This window comes from Lutra lutra, chromosome 13, assembly GCF_902655055.1.
Source record: "Lutra lutra chromosome 13, mLutLut1.2, whole genome shotgun sequence".
Taxonomy (NCBI): domain Eukaryota; kingdom Metazoa; phylum Chordata; class Mammalia; order Carnivora; family Mustelidae; genus Lutra; species Lutra lutra.
The window spans coordinates 5503259-5520093 of record NC_062290.1 but is presented as its reverse complement, the minus strand read 5'-3'; the positions used below and the strand labels follow the sequence as shown (position 1 = coordinate 5520093).

General features: G+C 37.2%; 1 protein-coding gene across 5 annotated transcripts in view; it reads left to right on the top strand.

Moving 5' to 3' along the window:
• The window catches only part of RIC1 (RIC1 homolog, RAB6A GEF complex partner 1), a 160717-nt gene that overhangs the window by 64309 nt on the left and 79573 nt on the right, over nt 1-16835 (top strand). For 4 of the 5 annotated variants that reach the window (XM_047700367.1, XM_047700366.1, XM_047700368.1 and 1 more), the window contains exon 3: nt 2985-3064. The exons of the other annotated variant lie outside the window; for it this stretch is intronic. In XM_047700367.1, coding sequence (XP_047556323.1) covers nt 2985-3064 — 80 coding nt within the window. The remainder of the gene's footprint in view (nt 1-2984; nt 3065-16835) is intronic. 5 annotated transcript variants of the gene reach the window in all.

The following is a 16835-nucleotide window of genomic DNA, read 5'->3' as shown; positions in this document are numbered from 1 at the left end:
AGAAAGGATGAATGCCCAACTTTTGAATCAACATGGATCTAGAGGAGATTATGCTGAGCGAAATATGTCAAGCAGAGAAAGTTATCATATGGTTTAACGTACCTATGGAACATAAGGAATAACATGGAGGACATTAGGAGGAGGAAAGGAAAAGTGAATTGGGGGAAATTGGGGAGGGGGAGAAACAAACCCTGAGAGACTATGGAGTCTGAGAAACAAACTGAGGGTTTTCAGAGGTGGGGTGAGCTTGGTGGTGGCTATGAAGGAGGGCACATATTTCATGGAACACTGGTGTTGTACATAAACAATGAATCCTGGAACACTGCATCAAAAACGAATGATGTGAACACCTGGGTGGCTCATTTGTTAAGTATCTGCCTTCGGCTGAGGTCAGATCCCAGGGTCCTGGGTTCCAGCCCCACATCGGGCTCCTTACTCCTTGGGAAACCTGCTCTTCCCTCTCCCTCTCCCCTGCTGTGTTCCTGCTCTCGATATCTATCAAATAAATAAAATCTTAAACAACAGGGGTGCCTGGGTGGCTCAATGGGTTAAAGCCTCTGCCTTCGGCTCAGGTCATGATCTCAGGGTACTGGGATCGAGCCCTGCATGGGGCTCTCTGCTCAGGAGGGAGTCTGCTTCCCCTCTCTCTCTGCCTGCCTCTCTGCCTACTTGTGATCTCTCTGTCAAATAAATAAGATCTTTAAAAAAAATAAACAAAAAAACTAGTGTGTATTTTATGGTGACTAACATAACAATAAAAAAAATAAACTGTGGAATTATCCGAGGTAGTTTGCATGGTTTTTCAAATCTCTGTTTGCAATTTGCAGTTGAAAAAAAAGAAGCTTCTCTGAATATTCATCCCTCTCTGAATCGTTAATGCGTTATTAATAGCCCTTTAAATTGTTTCTAGAAAGTTCTTTTTTTGTTAAGTAGCGTTAATAGAGACAAGTCTGTGCCATTCTCTATTTAAGTAGTGATTTCTCTTACCCTCTTGATAACCTTTATCCTTGTGTGTCTGTGACCCTTATTCATTGATATACAAAAGAAAGAGACATAAGGACTTGTCATTCAAGTTGCCTAGAAAAATTTCTAGGCCTTTGTAATTACAACCACAGAATCTAGTAAAATAAGTCCTGGAGGAAGAAAAAAAATTGAGATATTGGATGATACTGGGAAAGAGGACTCCGAGGTTCTTTATCTTTTCATTTTCTTAAGATTAGGGGTGTGTGTGTGTGTGTGTGTGTGTGTGTGTGTGTGTGTGTTTGGGGGAGAGAGCAAGCGAGAGAGCAAGAGGCAGACAATGGGTACGCATATTAGAAGAAGCAGTCCTTGTATGCTTATTTGCAGTATTTTGGTGGTGGGAAGAGAAAAGCCATCGTAACACTACATAATAACAGTTTTGGTACAGTTAACAACAAAGATGCTACTTTTTAAGGATGATCATCTATTACCAAAACTTTTAAAATTGTTCACAGACTTGTTTGAGGACAGGATTGTTTAGGAAAAGGTCAGTGAGATCTGGAAGTATATAGCATTTATATACATGCGAAGCTATAGATCCTAGTAAAGATTGATAGAAAATGCTGGAATAGTAAATCAAGCCATTATTTGTAATTTTTTTCTAGTACACCCTGTGCATAAAATTTCTGAATACTGCTGCAAAATGATGCTTTATTTTCCCTGGCATTATAATCTTCTAAGCACTTGTTAAAATTATGAGTATATTATTAGCATTTGATATTCTAAAATGTTGAACTTTTGACCTTGAGTGACTGATTTCCCAGACAGTATTTGTATGTTATTTATGTAAATCCTGGACCATATTATTTTACTTTTCTAGTCATATAAGGTAATAGTATAGTTTACAAATTTCAAAGTCACTACTCTGTGTAGAGGTTATGATGTCTGTTATGGTTTCATTCGAATCTGTTTTCCTTTGGTCCCAGATTTTCCACATTTGAAGAAGGTAAAATTGCACCTGAGGAATTAGAATGATGATCTCAGCCTCTTTTGTTTTGTGTCCCAATATATTAAAGTAGAATTTTGGAATACATTATGAAATAGTAAAGTTTATAGCTTAAACAAAACACCTGATTGCTGAAGAAATTGTTTTTCCTCTGGCATTCTTTTAAGTGAAGAACAGAAGCAAGTACTAGAAAGAAATATGAAACGTTGAATAATTTTTTTCTGTTTTCTTTGTACTTTGGATAAAGCTTACCTGCTTCTAAAATAAGAGTTCAGTATTAATATTTAGTAGTTTGGGCCAAACAGTTGCCACTTCCCTCAGGCTTGAAAATGGTTAGAAACAGCTAAAAATAGTATTATGTGTATTTCTACAAATGTAAAGTGGTTGAACCTCACAATTGACAGATATGTGCCATGATTATGTAATGTTTCAGTACAATTTATATTTTAAAAGTATTTTGTTAACTTAGAAAAATTAACTGGTATTCAAATTTGGAAATGAAGGTTCTGTTTATCTTCTGTGTCTCAGTATATTTTATAGTAAATAGGCCAATTGATTGATTTTGAAATATATATAAATATGTTATTCTGAAGTTTTATTGTGTAAACTTTGAGTGAACTTTATCATAATACTACTGTTTGGTGACATTGTTGTTTTAAAATATTAGGAAAAAATATTTGCCATATTGCAGAGTTCAAAAAGCTATGTATATTTTATAAAATAATCGTCTGCTATTGAATAAGTATTTTAGAGTATTAAAGTCTACAATCTGTTATAAACTATTGATTTCAATGGCATTATGAAGTATTAAAATATAAAAGCTCTTTTTCATGGGTTATATTAAACAAGATAGATTATATTAAAATAAAGCCATTTTTAAATGGTATTGACTATAGCAGTTCAAAAGAGGGTTCCCATGAGAGAAGTGTTTTCAAAGTGAGAATATATAAAAATAAAATTTAAGGTTTTAGTCATAGCCTTACCCTTTAATTCATGGCAAATAAAATTTATCTTTCAGACTGCATATGGCTACATCTTGTTTTTTCATATTACATCTACAAGAGGGGACAAGTACCTCTATGAACCAGTGTATCCCAAGTAAGTTTGTTGTCTTTCATTCTTTTAGTAATTGGTTTGCTTCTTTGTACTCATAAAAACATTCCAGTTTTGCATTGTCTGAAGTGAATAAAATAAAGCCAAGCCAGTACTTTAAAAATAGTATTTCAAAAATTACCAATTCTTTGAGCTGTCATTAATTGAATAAAGAATAAAAAAGTCTGAGAATCTTGGGTGAATGTACTATAGATCCCTTCTTGGACATTCAGGATCACTACTAATATAATCTAGCATTATTAGGAAGGAGCTAAAAATGTCATGAGGGAAGAGAGGAAAAGTCAGGAAAGGTGTAGGTACTTTTTTCTGTATATTTTTGTATGTGCATAGAAGAAAATATGTACCCCAAACAGTGGTTAACTCATGGATAGAACTTGAAGGAACAAGGACTTTGATCTTCAAACTATGTTGTTCTGTATATTTTTCATTCTTTTCCTTAACTTTTTTGCCTCACTTTTGAAATAAAGGAATGTTTTATTGAAAGAACTTTTGAAATAAAAGGACATAACAGTTTTAAAACATACCCTTTTTTTTTTTAAGATTTTATTTATTTAATGAGAAAGAAAGAGTGACCAAGTGACCATGAGCAGCGGTGAAGGGAGCCAGAGGAAAAAGACTTGCTGCTGTGCAGAGAGCTTGCTGCAGGGCTCCGTCCTAGGACCTTGAGCCACAGGCAGATGCTTAACCAACTAAGCCACTCAAGCACCCCTTCTTTTTTTTTTTCTTTTCTTTTTTTTTTTTTTTTAAAGAAACCTCAAACCATTAAAGCTGGATGACTATATAAATGAATCTTTATCGCATTTCTAGATGGATGGTGGAGATGGCCAGATTTTACTGGGTATGTAAGAAATTAGAAAGTAGATTTCAATATATGAAAGTTTACATTTCTGAAAATTAATAGGAAGAGAGAGCAATGTTAAAAAGGTAACAAACTGGGGAAAATTTTCTCAGTAAATAGGACCAAGGCTTAAAAACTATTTTTCTATTTCATAAAGTATTTTATATAATTTTTTTATAAACTGCATCTTAAGGAGACATATAAATTGCTAAGAAACACAAAGATTTCAAAAGGTAAATAGGTGAAAGGGATCTCATAAGAGGAAATACAACTAACAAAAACAAGAGAAAATTTTTATTTAGTAACTCAGACAAAACACTAGTAACTCAAAACATTAAATACAAATTTTTTAGAAACCTACATATTTAAATGTAAAAATAATATTTTTTTAAGAATTAAAATATTTTTAAAGATTTAATCATTTTAGAGAGAGAACATAGGCAGTGCATGTGAGCTGAGGAAGGGAGAGAGAAAATCCTCAAGCAGACTCTCCACTGAACATGGAGCCCAACATGGAGCTCAGTCCCAGGATCTTGGGATCATGACCTGAGCCACACAGGTGCCCCAATATGTAAAAATATTCTTTTTTTTTTTTTTTTTTAATTACTGTGCTAGCAGAGGACTATCAAAATATGTTCTTACATGCTTCCAATAGTAGATAAACGCAGAAGTGTGATAATACAGAATTTTGGTATGGAAGTTAACTATGGTATATTCCCATATACTATGCAGTCATTAAATATATTTAGAAAAATTTACACACTTGAGAACTTGACCATATTAAATGCCAAGTGAAGAAATGAGGCACACTAAATTATATATGTAATATGACCACAACAACTTTGCAAAAGAAAACAAATATTCTCTTAAAAAAAATAGAGTAGTATATATTTATAATAATTGCTCCTGAATGGTAGAACTGTAGTGATTTTTTTCATCTTCTTTCAACTCTTGAATTTTCCAGAATTTTTGATTTGCATACAGTATATTCAGTGTGGTTTTTTAAAAAACATATTTGCAGGCACCTGGTGGCTCAGTGGGTTAAGCCTCTGCCTTCAGCTCAGGTCATAATCTCAGGGTCCTGGGATCGAGCCCTGCATCGGGCTCCCTGCTTAGCAGGGAGCCCGATTCCCCTTCTTTCTCTTCCTGCCTCTCTCCCTACTTGCGTTTTTTCTCTCTGTCAAATAAATAAAATCTTACAATAATAAAAATGTATTTGAAAAATATAACAAAAAGCCAAAATGTTTTTTAAAAATTGTGTTATGAAAATTGTTTAATACTTGTCAAAATTCTTGAGAAAACAGTTTGGGAAAAGCTAATGTAGGCCATGTAGAATGTAACTCTGAACGCTTTATCATAGATTTTAAGAAACTATCTAGATTTTCTTGATGCCATACGCCACTTGTTTTGGTAATCTAGTATTAGTTGAGGTGTAAGTTGAATTTTGGAAATCTTTTGTACTAATTTGATTTTTTTTCAATAAAAATCTTTAATGCAAAAACCCTTTCAATATATAAATTGTATTGTTTAAAATGTTATGGACATTTTGATAGGATGTATTTATAAATTCTAAATTCAGTTTTGTGGATAATATATAATGTGTTTTTTTCACTCTAAGTGATAATTTCGTGAGCCTTTTGAAGAACTGTTGTAATTAACATCTTTAATTACCTTGTACATTTTGAACTAGCATATTTGAACCCACTTTATTGCTCTATTCAGACATGTTCCTGAAAATGCTTAATTTATACTAGTATAGTATATACCGTAGTATAAATTATACTAGTATTCCATTTTTCAAGTCACTAACATGATTTCATAGGTTTATAGCGATTTGGAATGGTATTTTGAAACTCACTGTGTTGCAGAGAATATAAAAAGAGTTTCTACTTTCTGATTTTAAGACTGCAGAGGATGCCCCTTTACTAGTAGTAGTGCAGACAGTGCATGAGTTTTGCTGTGTTTGACGTATGTTGGACTAGAGAACTAAAGAAATGTATTTTTTTTAAATTTGGGCTTGATGATCGCAGGTTTCAGTGTGTGGCTCAGTAAAATGTGTTTGGCCTTCATATGGCCTGAGTAGTGTGTTGCCTTAGCCAAAGAGCTAGGCTTTGGCCTTATGTAGACCTGGGATTGAATGTCCACTCTTCTCTTCTCAGCCAGATAACTTCTGTCAAGTTATTTAATACCTCCAAAAACAGTTTCCTCATCTGTAGAATGAGGTAGCAGTAGTAATTATTTCATAGGATTAAATGAGATCATGCATATTAAATGTTTAGATAACTGACTAGTATGTGGGAAAATTAATGGACAGCTGCTGTTCTAATGCTATTATTAATATACTTTTTCCTTCACCAAATTTTTACTTCATTTCTAATATTTTAAGTGATTTTATATACATAAATATATAAGAAGTGATTTAATATGTAAATTATATATGTATAGTATATGGTGACTTATTTTTAATATTTACATATTAAAATATTTACACAATTTTTATTCACAATATTTTTAATATTTACATAATATTTAATATTTGACTTGATAATGTACTTCTTTCCCAGTTTAACTTCTAGTACCTGCTACATAAATCAAACAAAATACCTTATAGGGAAACAGTTTTGTAGCACAGGGAATTGGAATGAGTCTGTTGTGTATTTTAATGCTGGACTGCTATCTCGTTGGGTTACTTAGTCTGCTTAGTTTTTTAGTTTTTCTGTAGGACCTATTTATAAAATGGGAATAAAAATATTTTTTCTTCAGTTGTTTGGAGGATTGTAGGAGTACATGTTTTTTAAAACTTGGAAAGTGGTTCATACATGGGTTTGAGGCGAGTTTTAAAAAATGTTTAGTTTTGACAGTGTATCATTGTCATCTGTGCCATTGTGAGCACTTAACGCAATTCAGGACACTGTTCTGAGCACTTTTTCAGACTCCTTTCATCTTGGTAACACCCTGTGAGGTGATTAGGTACAACTACTGCGGCACAGCGGCCAACTCACTTAGCAGCAGTCGTTCACTAGCAAGTGGCATGGCGTGATTCAGACGTCAGTGCTGTGGCTGCCATGTGTATACTCTTACCCACCAATACTTTACTGCCTCAGCCCTATTTATGCCCATCTGGTCATCTGCTTCTTGGGGGTTTGGGGGGAGGAGTGAATTAACAACCAGAGAAATGATCTGGAATGGTTTACACGTAGCAGTTGTGAACAGCCGTGTACTTGAGGCCAGTAGTTAGTCCTCCTCTTCTCGATTGTAGAGACACTATTGTCTCTTGCTTCTCTTCTCTCAATTTTATGAGTTCATCACATGAGTTTTTCTGGAGTGTCTCAGCTTCCCTGTATTATATGACAGGTTCTTAACCTTAGACTGCTTATCAGTTTCCAGTATGCTCCGCCTGAGAACAGGTCGGATGTCCTGTGATCTTTCCTAGTTTCCACATAATGGTGTTTGCAGCGTCCTTCCCGTTCATGTTGGGAGTCAGCCTTCAACAATGGTGGCAGTCTTATCAAATGACTATTTATGCCTCAAAGGTCATTTACTCTTTGATTAATGTTTCATTTGTTTGATCTTTTTATACATTTCATTCTGCATAAAAATGTCCATTCGTGTTAGCTACACAGACCGTTGGACCGAGTTGTCCACTAAAGGTCCTTAGCCTATTCTTTCATACCTTGGAACTTGCATTGAAATTTATGGAGGAAACTCTGCCAGGGATAAATCAGAAATAACTTGTGTATAGCATTAGGATGTATTGATTTGTTTATATTTAAATATAAGTGTAGTAGTTCTTGAAACTGAGTCATATTTAATTTTATCATAATGAAAATAATTTCAACTAATATGTCATCATAATGTATACTTTAAGAGCAGAGACTTTTTTCTTTTATTCTGTCCTTCTGCTCTTACTGTCAACTTCTTTTGTCAGACACCAGCCTCACTAGTAAGAGGACAAAGTTCTTAAAAAAAAAAAAGTTATACTAAAATTCAGTACATTTAATTATCAAATATTAAATATATAGAGATTATTTCAGGGGGTGGGGCGGCGAGAAACACCCAGAACAACCACCAACTCAAACCTTTTGGGGCGCCTGGGTGGCTCAGTTGGTTAAGCATCTGCCTTCAGCTCAGGTCATGATCCCAGGCTCCTGAGATGGAGTCCTGCATCGGGCTCCCTGCTCAGTGGGGAGTCTGCTTCTCCCTCCTCTCTGCCCCCACCCCTGCCCCCACCACATGCGGTGCTTGCTCACTCTCTCAAATAAAATCTCCAAAAAAAAAACAAAACAAAACCCTGAAAAAACAAACTTAAACCTCTCATTTCCTTTTTCATACACCCATCATAGTTTATATTAGATTTTGAGACTTCTTACTAGCTGTTAATGAAGTAGTGTCAGGTGGGCAGCAGGTAGAGGATAGTTCATTGAGGTTAACAGTTTCTAACCTCAACACAGCTTACCCTTTGAAAAATTCTGAAACATTTAAGGGGCAGAAACATTTACTGAAATTAATCACATTTAGAGGGAAAAAGGTCTGAAGTAGAGATGTGAAAGTTTCCCTCGACATTTGTTACTTCCTTTTTGCTAATAAATTTTTAGTGTTTTCTGGAAAATAAACTTTAACTGCTTTATTTCTCCTTAAGGCTCTATTGATTTAAAGTGTTATTTCTAACAATGTACCTTGTTATAAATTCAGTTTGTAAACTTGACAAGTATGTTAGTTATCCTAACATTTTTTATTCCCTTTGATCTATTCAAAATATTACATTATATAATTTGATTTCAATATGCATACATTCTGTAAATATAGGTATGTATTACATATTTTGTGTCCATTAGCTTACATTATAATTACATGAGCACTTAATAATAAGATAGTGAAGTTAATGTATAAATTCTGGGCACTGAAAGCTATTCCCCTGTTGACCACACTTCTAACACTGGTACCTGAATGCAAAGAATTATAGAAGTGTTAAAAATCTCTGGTCACATAGCTTTTATCAGACCGAAGGCTTTCTGAATGTGTGATAATGTAAACAAAAAAAAATTTTTTATATATAAATATATAAAGGCCTGGACAGGACTGGAAGAGATTATGCTGAGTGAAATAAGTCAAGCAGAGAGAGTCAATTATATGGTTTCACTTACTTGTGGAGCATAAGAAATAACACGGAGGATGTGGGGAGATGGAGAGGAGAAGTGAGTTGGGGGAAGTCCAAGCGGGAGACGAACCACGAGAGACTGTGGACTCTGAGAAACAATCTGAGGGTTTTGAAGGGGCAGGTGGTGGGAGGTTGGGTTAGCCTGGTGGGGGGTGTTTTGGAGGGCACGGTTTGCATGGAGCACTGGGTGTGGTGCATAAACAATGAATTCTGGTACACTGAAAAGAAATTTAAAAACTTAAAAATTAAAAAAAAAAAAAGGCCTAGTGATGAGGATACTCTCTCTTTCAAGAAAATTCTTTATCCATACATCTTTTCTTTTAAATTTTGAATTTTTTGATGCTCCAGAACTGTTGTAGATACTGGGAATACAACAGTGGGTAAAGGGGGAAAAGACAGATGACAAACCCTACTCATAGAGCTTGCGCTCTTCTAGTAGATGGTGATAAATAAGGAAAATACATTACAAATTTGACAAATATGACAAGTACGTCATCACCTAATAACGTTTCTGTGGAGAAAAATAAAGTAGGAAAATGGATTATGACATTTGAAAAGATCTCAGACTAGGAAACAAAACATACCAGGGGAAAAACATTCTAGATTGGAGAGATTTAGTAGTTAAGAAAGTTAGTGACATTATTGTGAATACATTTAGGTTCTACCTAATAATTTTCAGATTAAATTAGAAGTAGGGGGAGTGGCACCTGGGTGTCTCAGTTGGTTAAGCATCCAACTCTTGATTTCAGCTCAGGGTCACGATCTCAGCGTGGTGAAATCAACCTTCCTGTCAGTCTCAGGGCTGGGTGTGGAGCCTGTTTAAGATGGTCTCTCCTAATCCCTCCGCCCCTCCCTCCCCCCTGTTCATGAACACACACACACACACACACGCACACACGCTGTCTCTCTTCCTTTCTTTTTCTCTCTTTCAAAAATAAATAATAATACTAAAAGAAGTGGGAAACGTTTTACTAAGTGTAAAAATATGAAAAATTATATTCTTATTTTTAAGTAACTTAATCTTGGGAAAGCCTATGACCAGTTCCCTTTTTTGTAAGGAGTTTATTCTTCCTGCTCAGTAACCTCAGCAGCCGACTGTATCATGTCCCGTGTATTCTTCCTTCTATATATTCTGCTTATTCAAACTTTTCTGTATCCCTCATGTCTGTATTTCTTCCCAGTCCCTAGCAACAGTACTTTACTTTGGGTTTTCTTTCTTTTCTCCTGGATTATTGTATATTGTCTTAAACATATTTTATGGTTTTCCCCTAAATGAATTTCTAATATAAAATTTAATTGCCATTTTCCTACATAAAAAATTTCTGTGGCTTTCCTTAGCTCTCAGGATCAGTCCTGTTGCTTTCTTTTTTTGAGTTTTATTTTACTCATCTGAAAAATAGAGTGAATGCCTTCTACTTCATAAAGATATCATTACAGCACCATAAATTACGGTACAGTACCTCCAGTAATGCGTTAGTGTTCCCCAGGGGTTTGTTCTGAGTTCCTTTTTACACAATCTTCCTGACTTTAATTATTCAGTATATTATTAAGTAATTATTATTACTTATAATATTCAGTATAATATTCAGTAATTATTAAGCAGATCCAGATCTGTTTCTTTAATTTAGTACTACTTTCTGGAGCTTCATGCTCACCTTTCCAGGACAGATCGTTTTGATGGCCCTGCAGGCAGCCTCAGATTCACCGCATCTCAGCCTAACTCACCTTCTCCTCTCTGAGGAAGCCAAACATGCTGTTGCTTTTCTAACATTTTTTGCAGTTACCATGATCATTTCTGCAGTTGTGGTGGTTGAAACCTTGAAATCTTTATTTCCTTACTTCTCATATTTGTTTGGTAATGAAATTGTATTGTATTGACTGATAGCTCTTCAGTGTCTCTAGAATTTGCCTCTCGCTGTTTCATTCTCCTTGTCTCAGCAGAGGCCCTACTTCTCGCCTTTTGGAAAAGCTTATTTACTAACTTGTGCTCTTCTCTTAGTTTCTTTCTCCTACCTACAGAAATCCATCCTTTGCATTGATACAGATTTATTTTTCAAAACAGACTCGGTAATGTGGGTTCCTATGTCAGATACTCTTGTTAAAGGTCTATACTAACTTTATTCTAAATCAGTTTAACATCTGTCTCTAATAATATAAAAACACTAACAACACGCAGCAGTACTTTCTGGAATGATAATGTTTTTGAAAGATCCTATGAGTAAACTTTTGTATTTCCATTTTTTTGATTGTGGTAAAACACACATAACATTGACCATCTCAGCCATTTTCTGAGTATACAGTTATGCTTCATCTAAGTGGAATCATACAGTGTTTAACTTGTGACTGGCTTATATCCTTCAGTATAATGTCCTCAAGGTTCATCTGTGTTGTAGCTTATTTCAGAATTTCCTGCTTCTTAAGGCTGAATACTATTCCGTTATATGTATATACAAGCACCTGTGGCACTTCACAGATACTGTGTTTGTACAGATTATGGGTTTGTGCACCCTGTGTTGAACACATCAATTAGTATCCTCTTTTCAGTAGCATTTGTACATTTCATGTCTCTTCACATGTTGGTAATTAGCAATATTTCAAGCTTTTTAATTATTATTATTTGTTATGGTGATGTGTGATCAGTGACCTTTGATGTTACTAATGTAATTATTTTGAGGTGGCATGGACTGTGTTCATAAAAGATGGTGAATTCAAGTGATAAGTGCGGTGTGTGTTCTGTCTGCTCCACTGACCAGCCATTTTCCCTGTCTTTCTCCCTGACCTCTTTATTCCCTGAGACACAGCAGTATGGAAATCAGGTCAGTTAATAACCCCACGGTGGCCTGTAAGTGTTCAACTGGAAGGAGAAGCTGCATGCCTCTCACTGTCAACCAAAGGCTAGACATGAGTAGAGCTCGGTGAGGAAGGCGTGTTGAAAGCTGAGGCCTCTCTCTGATGCCGGTTAGCCAAGTTGTGAATGGAAGGAAAAGCTCACGAAGGAAATTAAAAGTGCTACCTCAGTGAACACGTGGACGATAGGAAAGTGAAACAGCTTTATTGCTGATACAGAGAACGTTTAGTGGATAAGAGGTCCAGCCAGCCACGCCATTCTCCTCAGCCAAAGCGGAAGGCCCTGACTCTCTTCAGTTCTGTGCAGCAGAGAGAGGGGAGGAAGCTGCAGCAGCGAGGCCCGACGCGAGCAGAGATCCGGGCTTGAGGTTCCAGGAAGTAGGCCGCGTCCGTGGCACGACAGCGCAAGGCGAAGCAGCACGCGCGGCCGGGGGAGCTGCCGCAAGTGACCGGGAGATCCGGGAGATCGAGATCGTTCCCGAAGGCGGCTGCACTGACCAGCAGATTTTCAGGGCGGATGCGAGAGCCTCCCACGGGAAGAAGGTGCCATCGAGGACTTCCCCGGCTAGACAGGAGGAGTCCGTGCTGCTTTCGCAGCTTCCACGGACAGGCTGATCGTCTGGTCGGGGCCAGTGCGAGGGGTGACTTTTAACGTGTAGCAGGTGCTGATTTATCATGTCTCCAGTCCTAGGGCCCTTAGGAATTACGGCAAGTCTCCTCTGCCTGTGCTCTGTGAACGGAGCAGCAGAACCTAGAGGACAGGACATCTGTTCACAGCATGGCGTGCTGCATGTTTTAAGCCCATTGTTGAGACCCGCCTAAGGAAAAAAAGAAAAAAGATTCCTTTCACATTATCGTCACTTACTGACTGTGCACCCGATCGCCCCAGAGTTCTGATGGAGTCGGACAGTGAGATTTACGTTGTTTTCATGTCTGCTAACGGCATCCGTTCTGCAGCCCATGGATCAAGGAGTCATTTCAACTGGAAATGAGTCTTTTGAATGTTTTTTAATTAACTATATTTATTTTTTATTGGAGTATAACAGAGTGTTATACTAGTTTCAGGTGCGCAGGGGTGCAGTATAATGATTCAGCAGTGGTTACTCGGCGCCCATCGGGATAAGTGTGCTCTCGATCCCCTGGATCGCTCTGCCATCCCCCTCCCCTTCTGGCAACCACCTGTGCCTGCCCCTCTGGCAACCACCAGTTGGTTCTCTGAACCTTAAGAGTCTTTGTCTCTGTTTTTCTTTGTTTTATTTCTTACTCAAGTCTTCTTCCTTAAGGAGTACATTTCGCAGGACTCTACCTGCTGTTTGTAGTGATTCCTTGGAGGGATCTGGGCAAGGTCAATTGAAAACCTTCTGGGAAAGATTCACCGTCCTAGACGCCCTGGAGAGCATTCATGATTCATGGGGAGCGATCAACATGTCAGCGTTATTAGGAATTTGGAAGAAGTAGATTCCAGTCTTCATGGATGACTTTGAGGGGTTCAGGGTTTCAGAGGAAGAGGTCACTGCAGGAGTGGTGGAGATAGCAAGAGAGCCAGAATCAGAAGTGGAGCCTGAGGATGGGATGGACCCTCTGTAGACTCCGGATACAGCTTGAATGGATGAAGAGTTGCTGCTGACGAATGAGCAGAGAAAGTGGTTTGTGGAGGTGGGATCTACTCCCGGTGAAGGTGCTGCGAAGACTGTTGAAATGACAACAAAGGGTTTAGAATGTCGCATCAGCTTAGTGGATAGAGCAGCAGGTGGGTTTGGGAGGTTTGTTTGACCCCACAATTGTGAAAGTTTTGTGGGTAAAAGCTATCAGACAGCATTGCAGGCTGCCCAGAAAGTTTCATGAAGGGAAGAGTCAGTCGATGCACCAAACTTCATTGTTGTTTTAAGAAGTGGCCACAGCCACCCTGACCTTCAGCAACCACCACCCTGATCAGTCAGCAGCCATGACCGGCACAAAGATTTTGAGTTGCAGAAAGCTCAGGTGATAGCATTTTGTTAGCAATCAGGTATTTTTTAATTAAGGTACATATGTTGTATTTTTAAACATAATGCTCTTGCATACCGAAAAATCAACAGTATAATATAAACATAACTTGTATATGTGCTGGAAGACCAAAAAATCATCTGAGTTGCTTTTTGCAAAATTTGCTTGTTATGGGTGTCTGGAACTGAAGCCGCACTGTCTCTGAGGAATGTCTGCAGTACATTGTGCTTACTTATTCCTCTGTGGATGGACATTCGGGTTCTTTCCATATTTTATCTGTTGTGGATAATGCTGTTATGAACAGGTGTGTTCACATGTCTTTGAGACCCGGATTTCAGTTTATTTGGGTTTATATCCCAGAGTAAAATTTCTGTATTATATAATAATTCTATTTTTCATTTTTTGAGGAACTGCTGTAACGTTTTTCTCGGTGTTGTATCTTTTCATATTCCCAACAGAGCACAAGGATTCTAATTCCTACACATCCTTGCCAACACTTTCTAAGTTTTTGTTTTTCGTTTTGATTTGTATTTCCCTAATGATTAGTGATATTGAGTTTTTCTCTTTGTTGAAGTCCTTAATGAGGCTGTTTGTTTTTTGTGGAGTTTTAAGAATTCTCTACATGTTTGGGATATTAAGTCCTTATAAATGTTTGTTGCAACCATAAGATACTTTTAATCTCACAAAACAAACTGAGGGTTGCCGGGGTGGGGGGGTTAGGGAGAGGGTGGTTGAATTGTGGACATTGGGGAAGATAGGTACTATGGTGAGTGCTGTGAAGTGTGTAAACCTAGCGATTCACAGACCTGTAACCCAGGGGCTAATAATGCATTATATGTTAATAAAAAATAAAAAAAAATAAAAAAAATATAAATGTTTGTTGCTGTCCCGTTACCACAAAACAAAAGCCAAAGTCTGGCCTGGCGTTTAAAACCTAATTTTCCCCTACCTTTAGCACACTGAAAGCACAATTCCTGTGTAATGGCTGTGTCCGTTTGCTATTTACTTGGTGTGGCTCCTCAACTGTGTGGTTTACTTAACAGAGCACTTTGAGGTACTTGAGAAGCTAAAGTCAAACGTCTTACATATAAAGCTTTTCTCTCAACTCCCTTACTCTCCCTTGTACCTGAGAAATAACTGATTCCTCATATACAATCTCATAGCACTTAAAAAGAATTTACACTGATAATCCGTGACTATGTTCTTATGAAAACAAAGAAATAATGAAAAGTGAAATTTTGAGCCTTATCTGCCTTTTTGGATTCCAATCCCAGTTTGCTGGGCAGTAAGCTTTGTATCTCTTGGGTAAATAAAAACCTTGGAGTAGAATTGCTGGGTCATATCACATGCCTGATGATTTTAGATTGGTTGATGTAAACTGTGTGACATTATCGAGTGTCTGAGTTTTCTTTCTTTTCTTTAGGCAATGTTGAGATTATTTTGAATGGCAGTTAAGTTGTAGATCTCCTTGATCCTTTTGAGGCTTGTTTGTATGTTTTTAAGGTGGCTTCAGCCTTTACTCTAGTTTAGCTGAGCCTTTCTGAGCTGTCCATGGAATGTCCTAGTCCTTAAACAAGGTCTTTGGCCTCTGGCTGGTCAGAACTGGAATGTCTCCCAACCCTGCATGAGCTTTGCAGCTGAAAACGCTGGTGGTTATTCATTGGCAGGCAGTGTGGGGTCTCACCATATATTTACACAGCTTTGTGTTCACAAAGACTTGAGGGGAACCTTTTTCTGGATCTTCTGCTGCTGGTACTGTTTTCTATAAATGGCTACTTCTACTTCCCTGAACATAACAAGACTGTCATGTTGTGTTTGGGTTCTCCTGCCCTATGTGGTCATCTGGAGAGTGGCTTCTATTAGAGAAGTTACTTTTGTTTTTGTTTTTCTTCACAGTCTTATGTTTCCTGTTATCCAGTGTCTCAATATAGTTGTTGTCTCTATTTTCTCCAATTTTCTTTATTGTTCCTGGAGGGCTACCTTTGTACTAGTTCCTCTATTACTATAATAAATAATAAAGTGGACACCTGTCCATAAATCAACTCGAACAGTTTTGTTTCTTTCATTGGAATGTGTTTTACCACATCTAGATACCATTATTTTATTTCATCCAGAAATACTTTGATTATTGATATTCTAGTAAAGGATTGTGTTGACTACAAATGGTAACACATGAGGTAGGAGCCTGAGGAAAGAAATCTTGTTGAGCCTTTCCATAACTATGATTGGAGAACTAAAGCTTCTTGGTCCCAGAATTCATCTAGGATTGCTGGAACTTACTAGATTAAGTGTAGCACATTCCAAAATTGTTTTAAGATTCAAAAAGCTGAGCTGCTAAGGGAGCAGATCTTAGAAGTTCTCATCACAAAGTGATAGGTTATAATTATTGTGTTTTGTATCTTAAACTTACACAGGTTCTATGTCAGTTATACCTCAATAAAATGAGGGGGAAAAGGATTTGAAAATCTGAGATGAGACTCCTCTTCATTGTCATTATCCAACACTTGTCGTATGTCTCCTGTTATTATTTGTACAGGGTGCTAGAGAGGTGTAAGGTGCGAACGAAGAGAGAGCTATCTAGAGATAATGGCTATATACAGCAGCAAATGCCAAATGAATGAATGTCCCCCAAAGTGATAATAGCATTAAGGCAAAGTGCTAGGTTGTGAAGGGAAGTTTTGTATTTAGGATTTGAGCTATACTTGAAAGGAAAAATCAGACTTAGGTAGTTACATTGATAGGAGAAACACTGTATAATTAGCTGTACTCTTAAAGTTCCTGTCCATCCCCTCCATCTCCCAAACCCATGAGGTTGTGTACCACACTGTTTTTTCTTTGGCTGGCACTGAAAGTATTTGAGAATATCCTGCATAATAGAGTTTGTTGAAATAAATGCCTGTTGAGTTTCATTGTGTAGTGACAGTTTT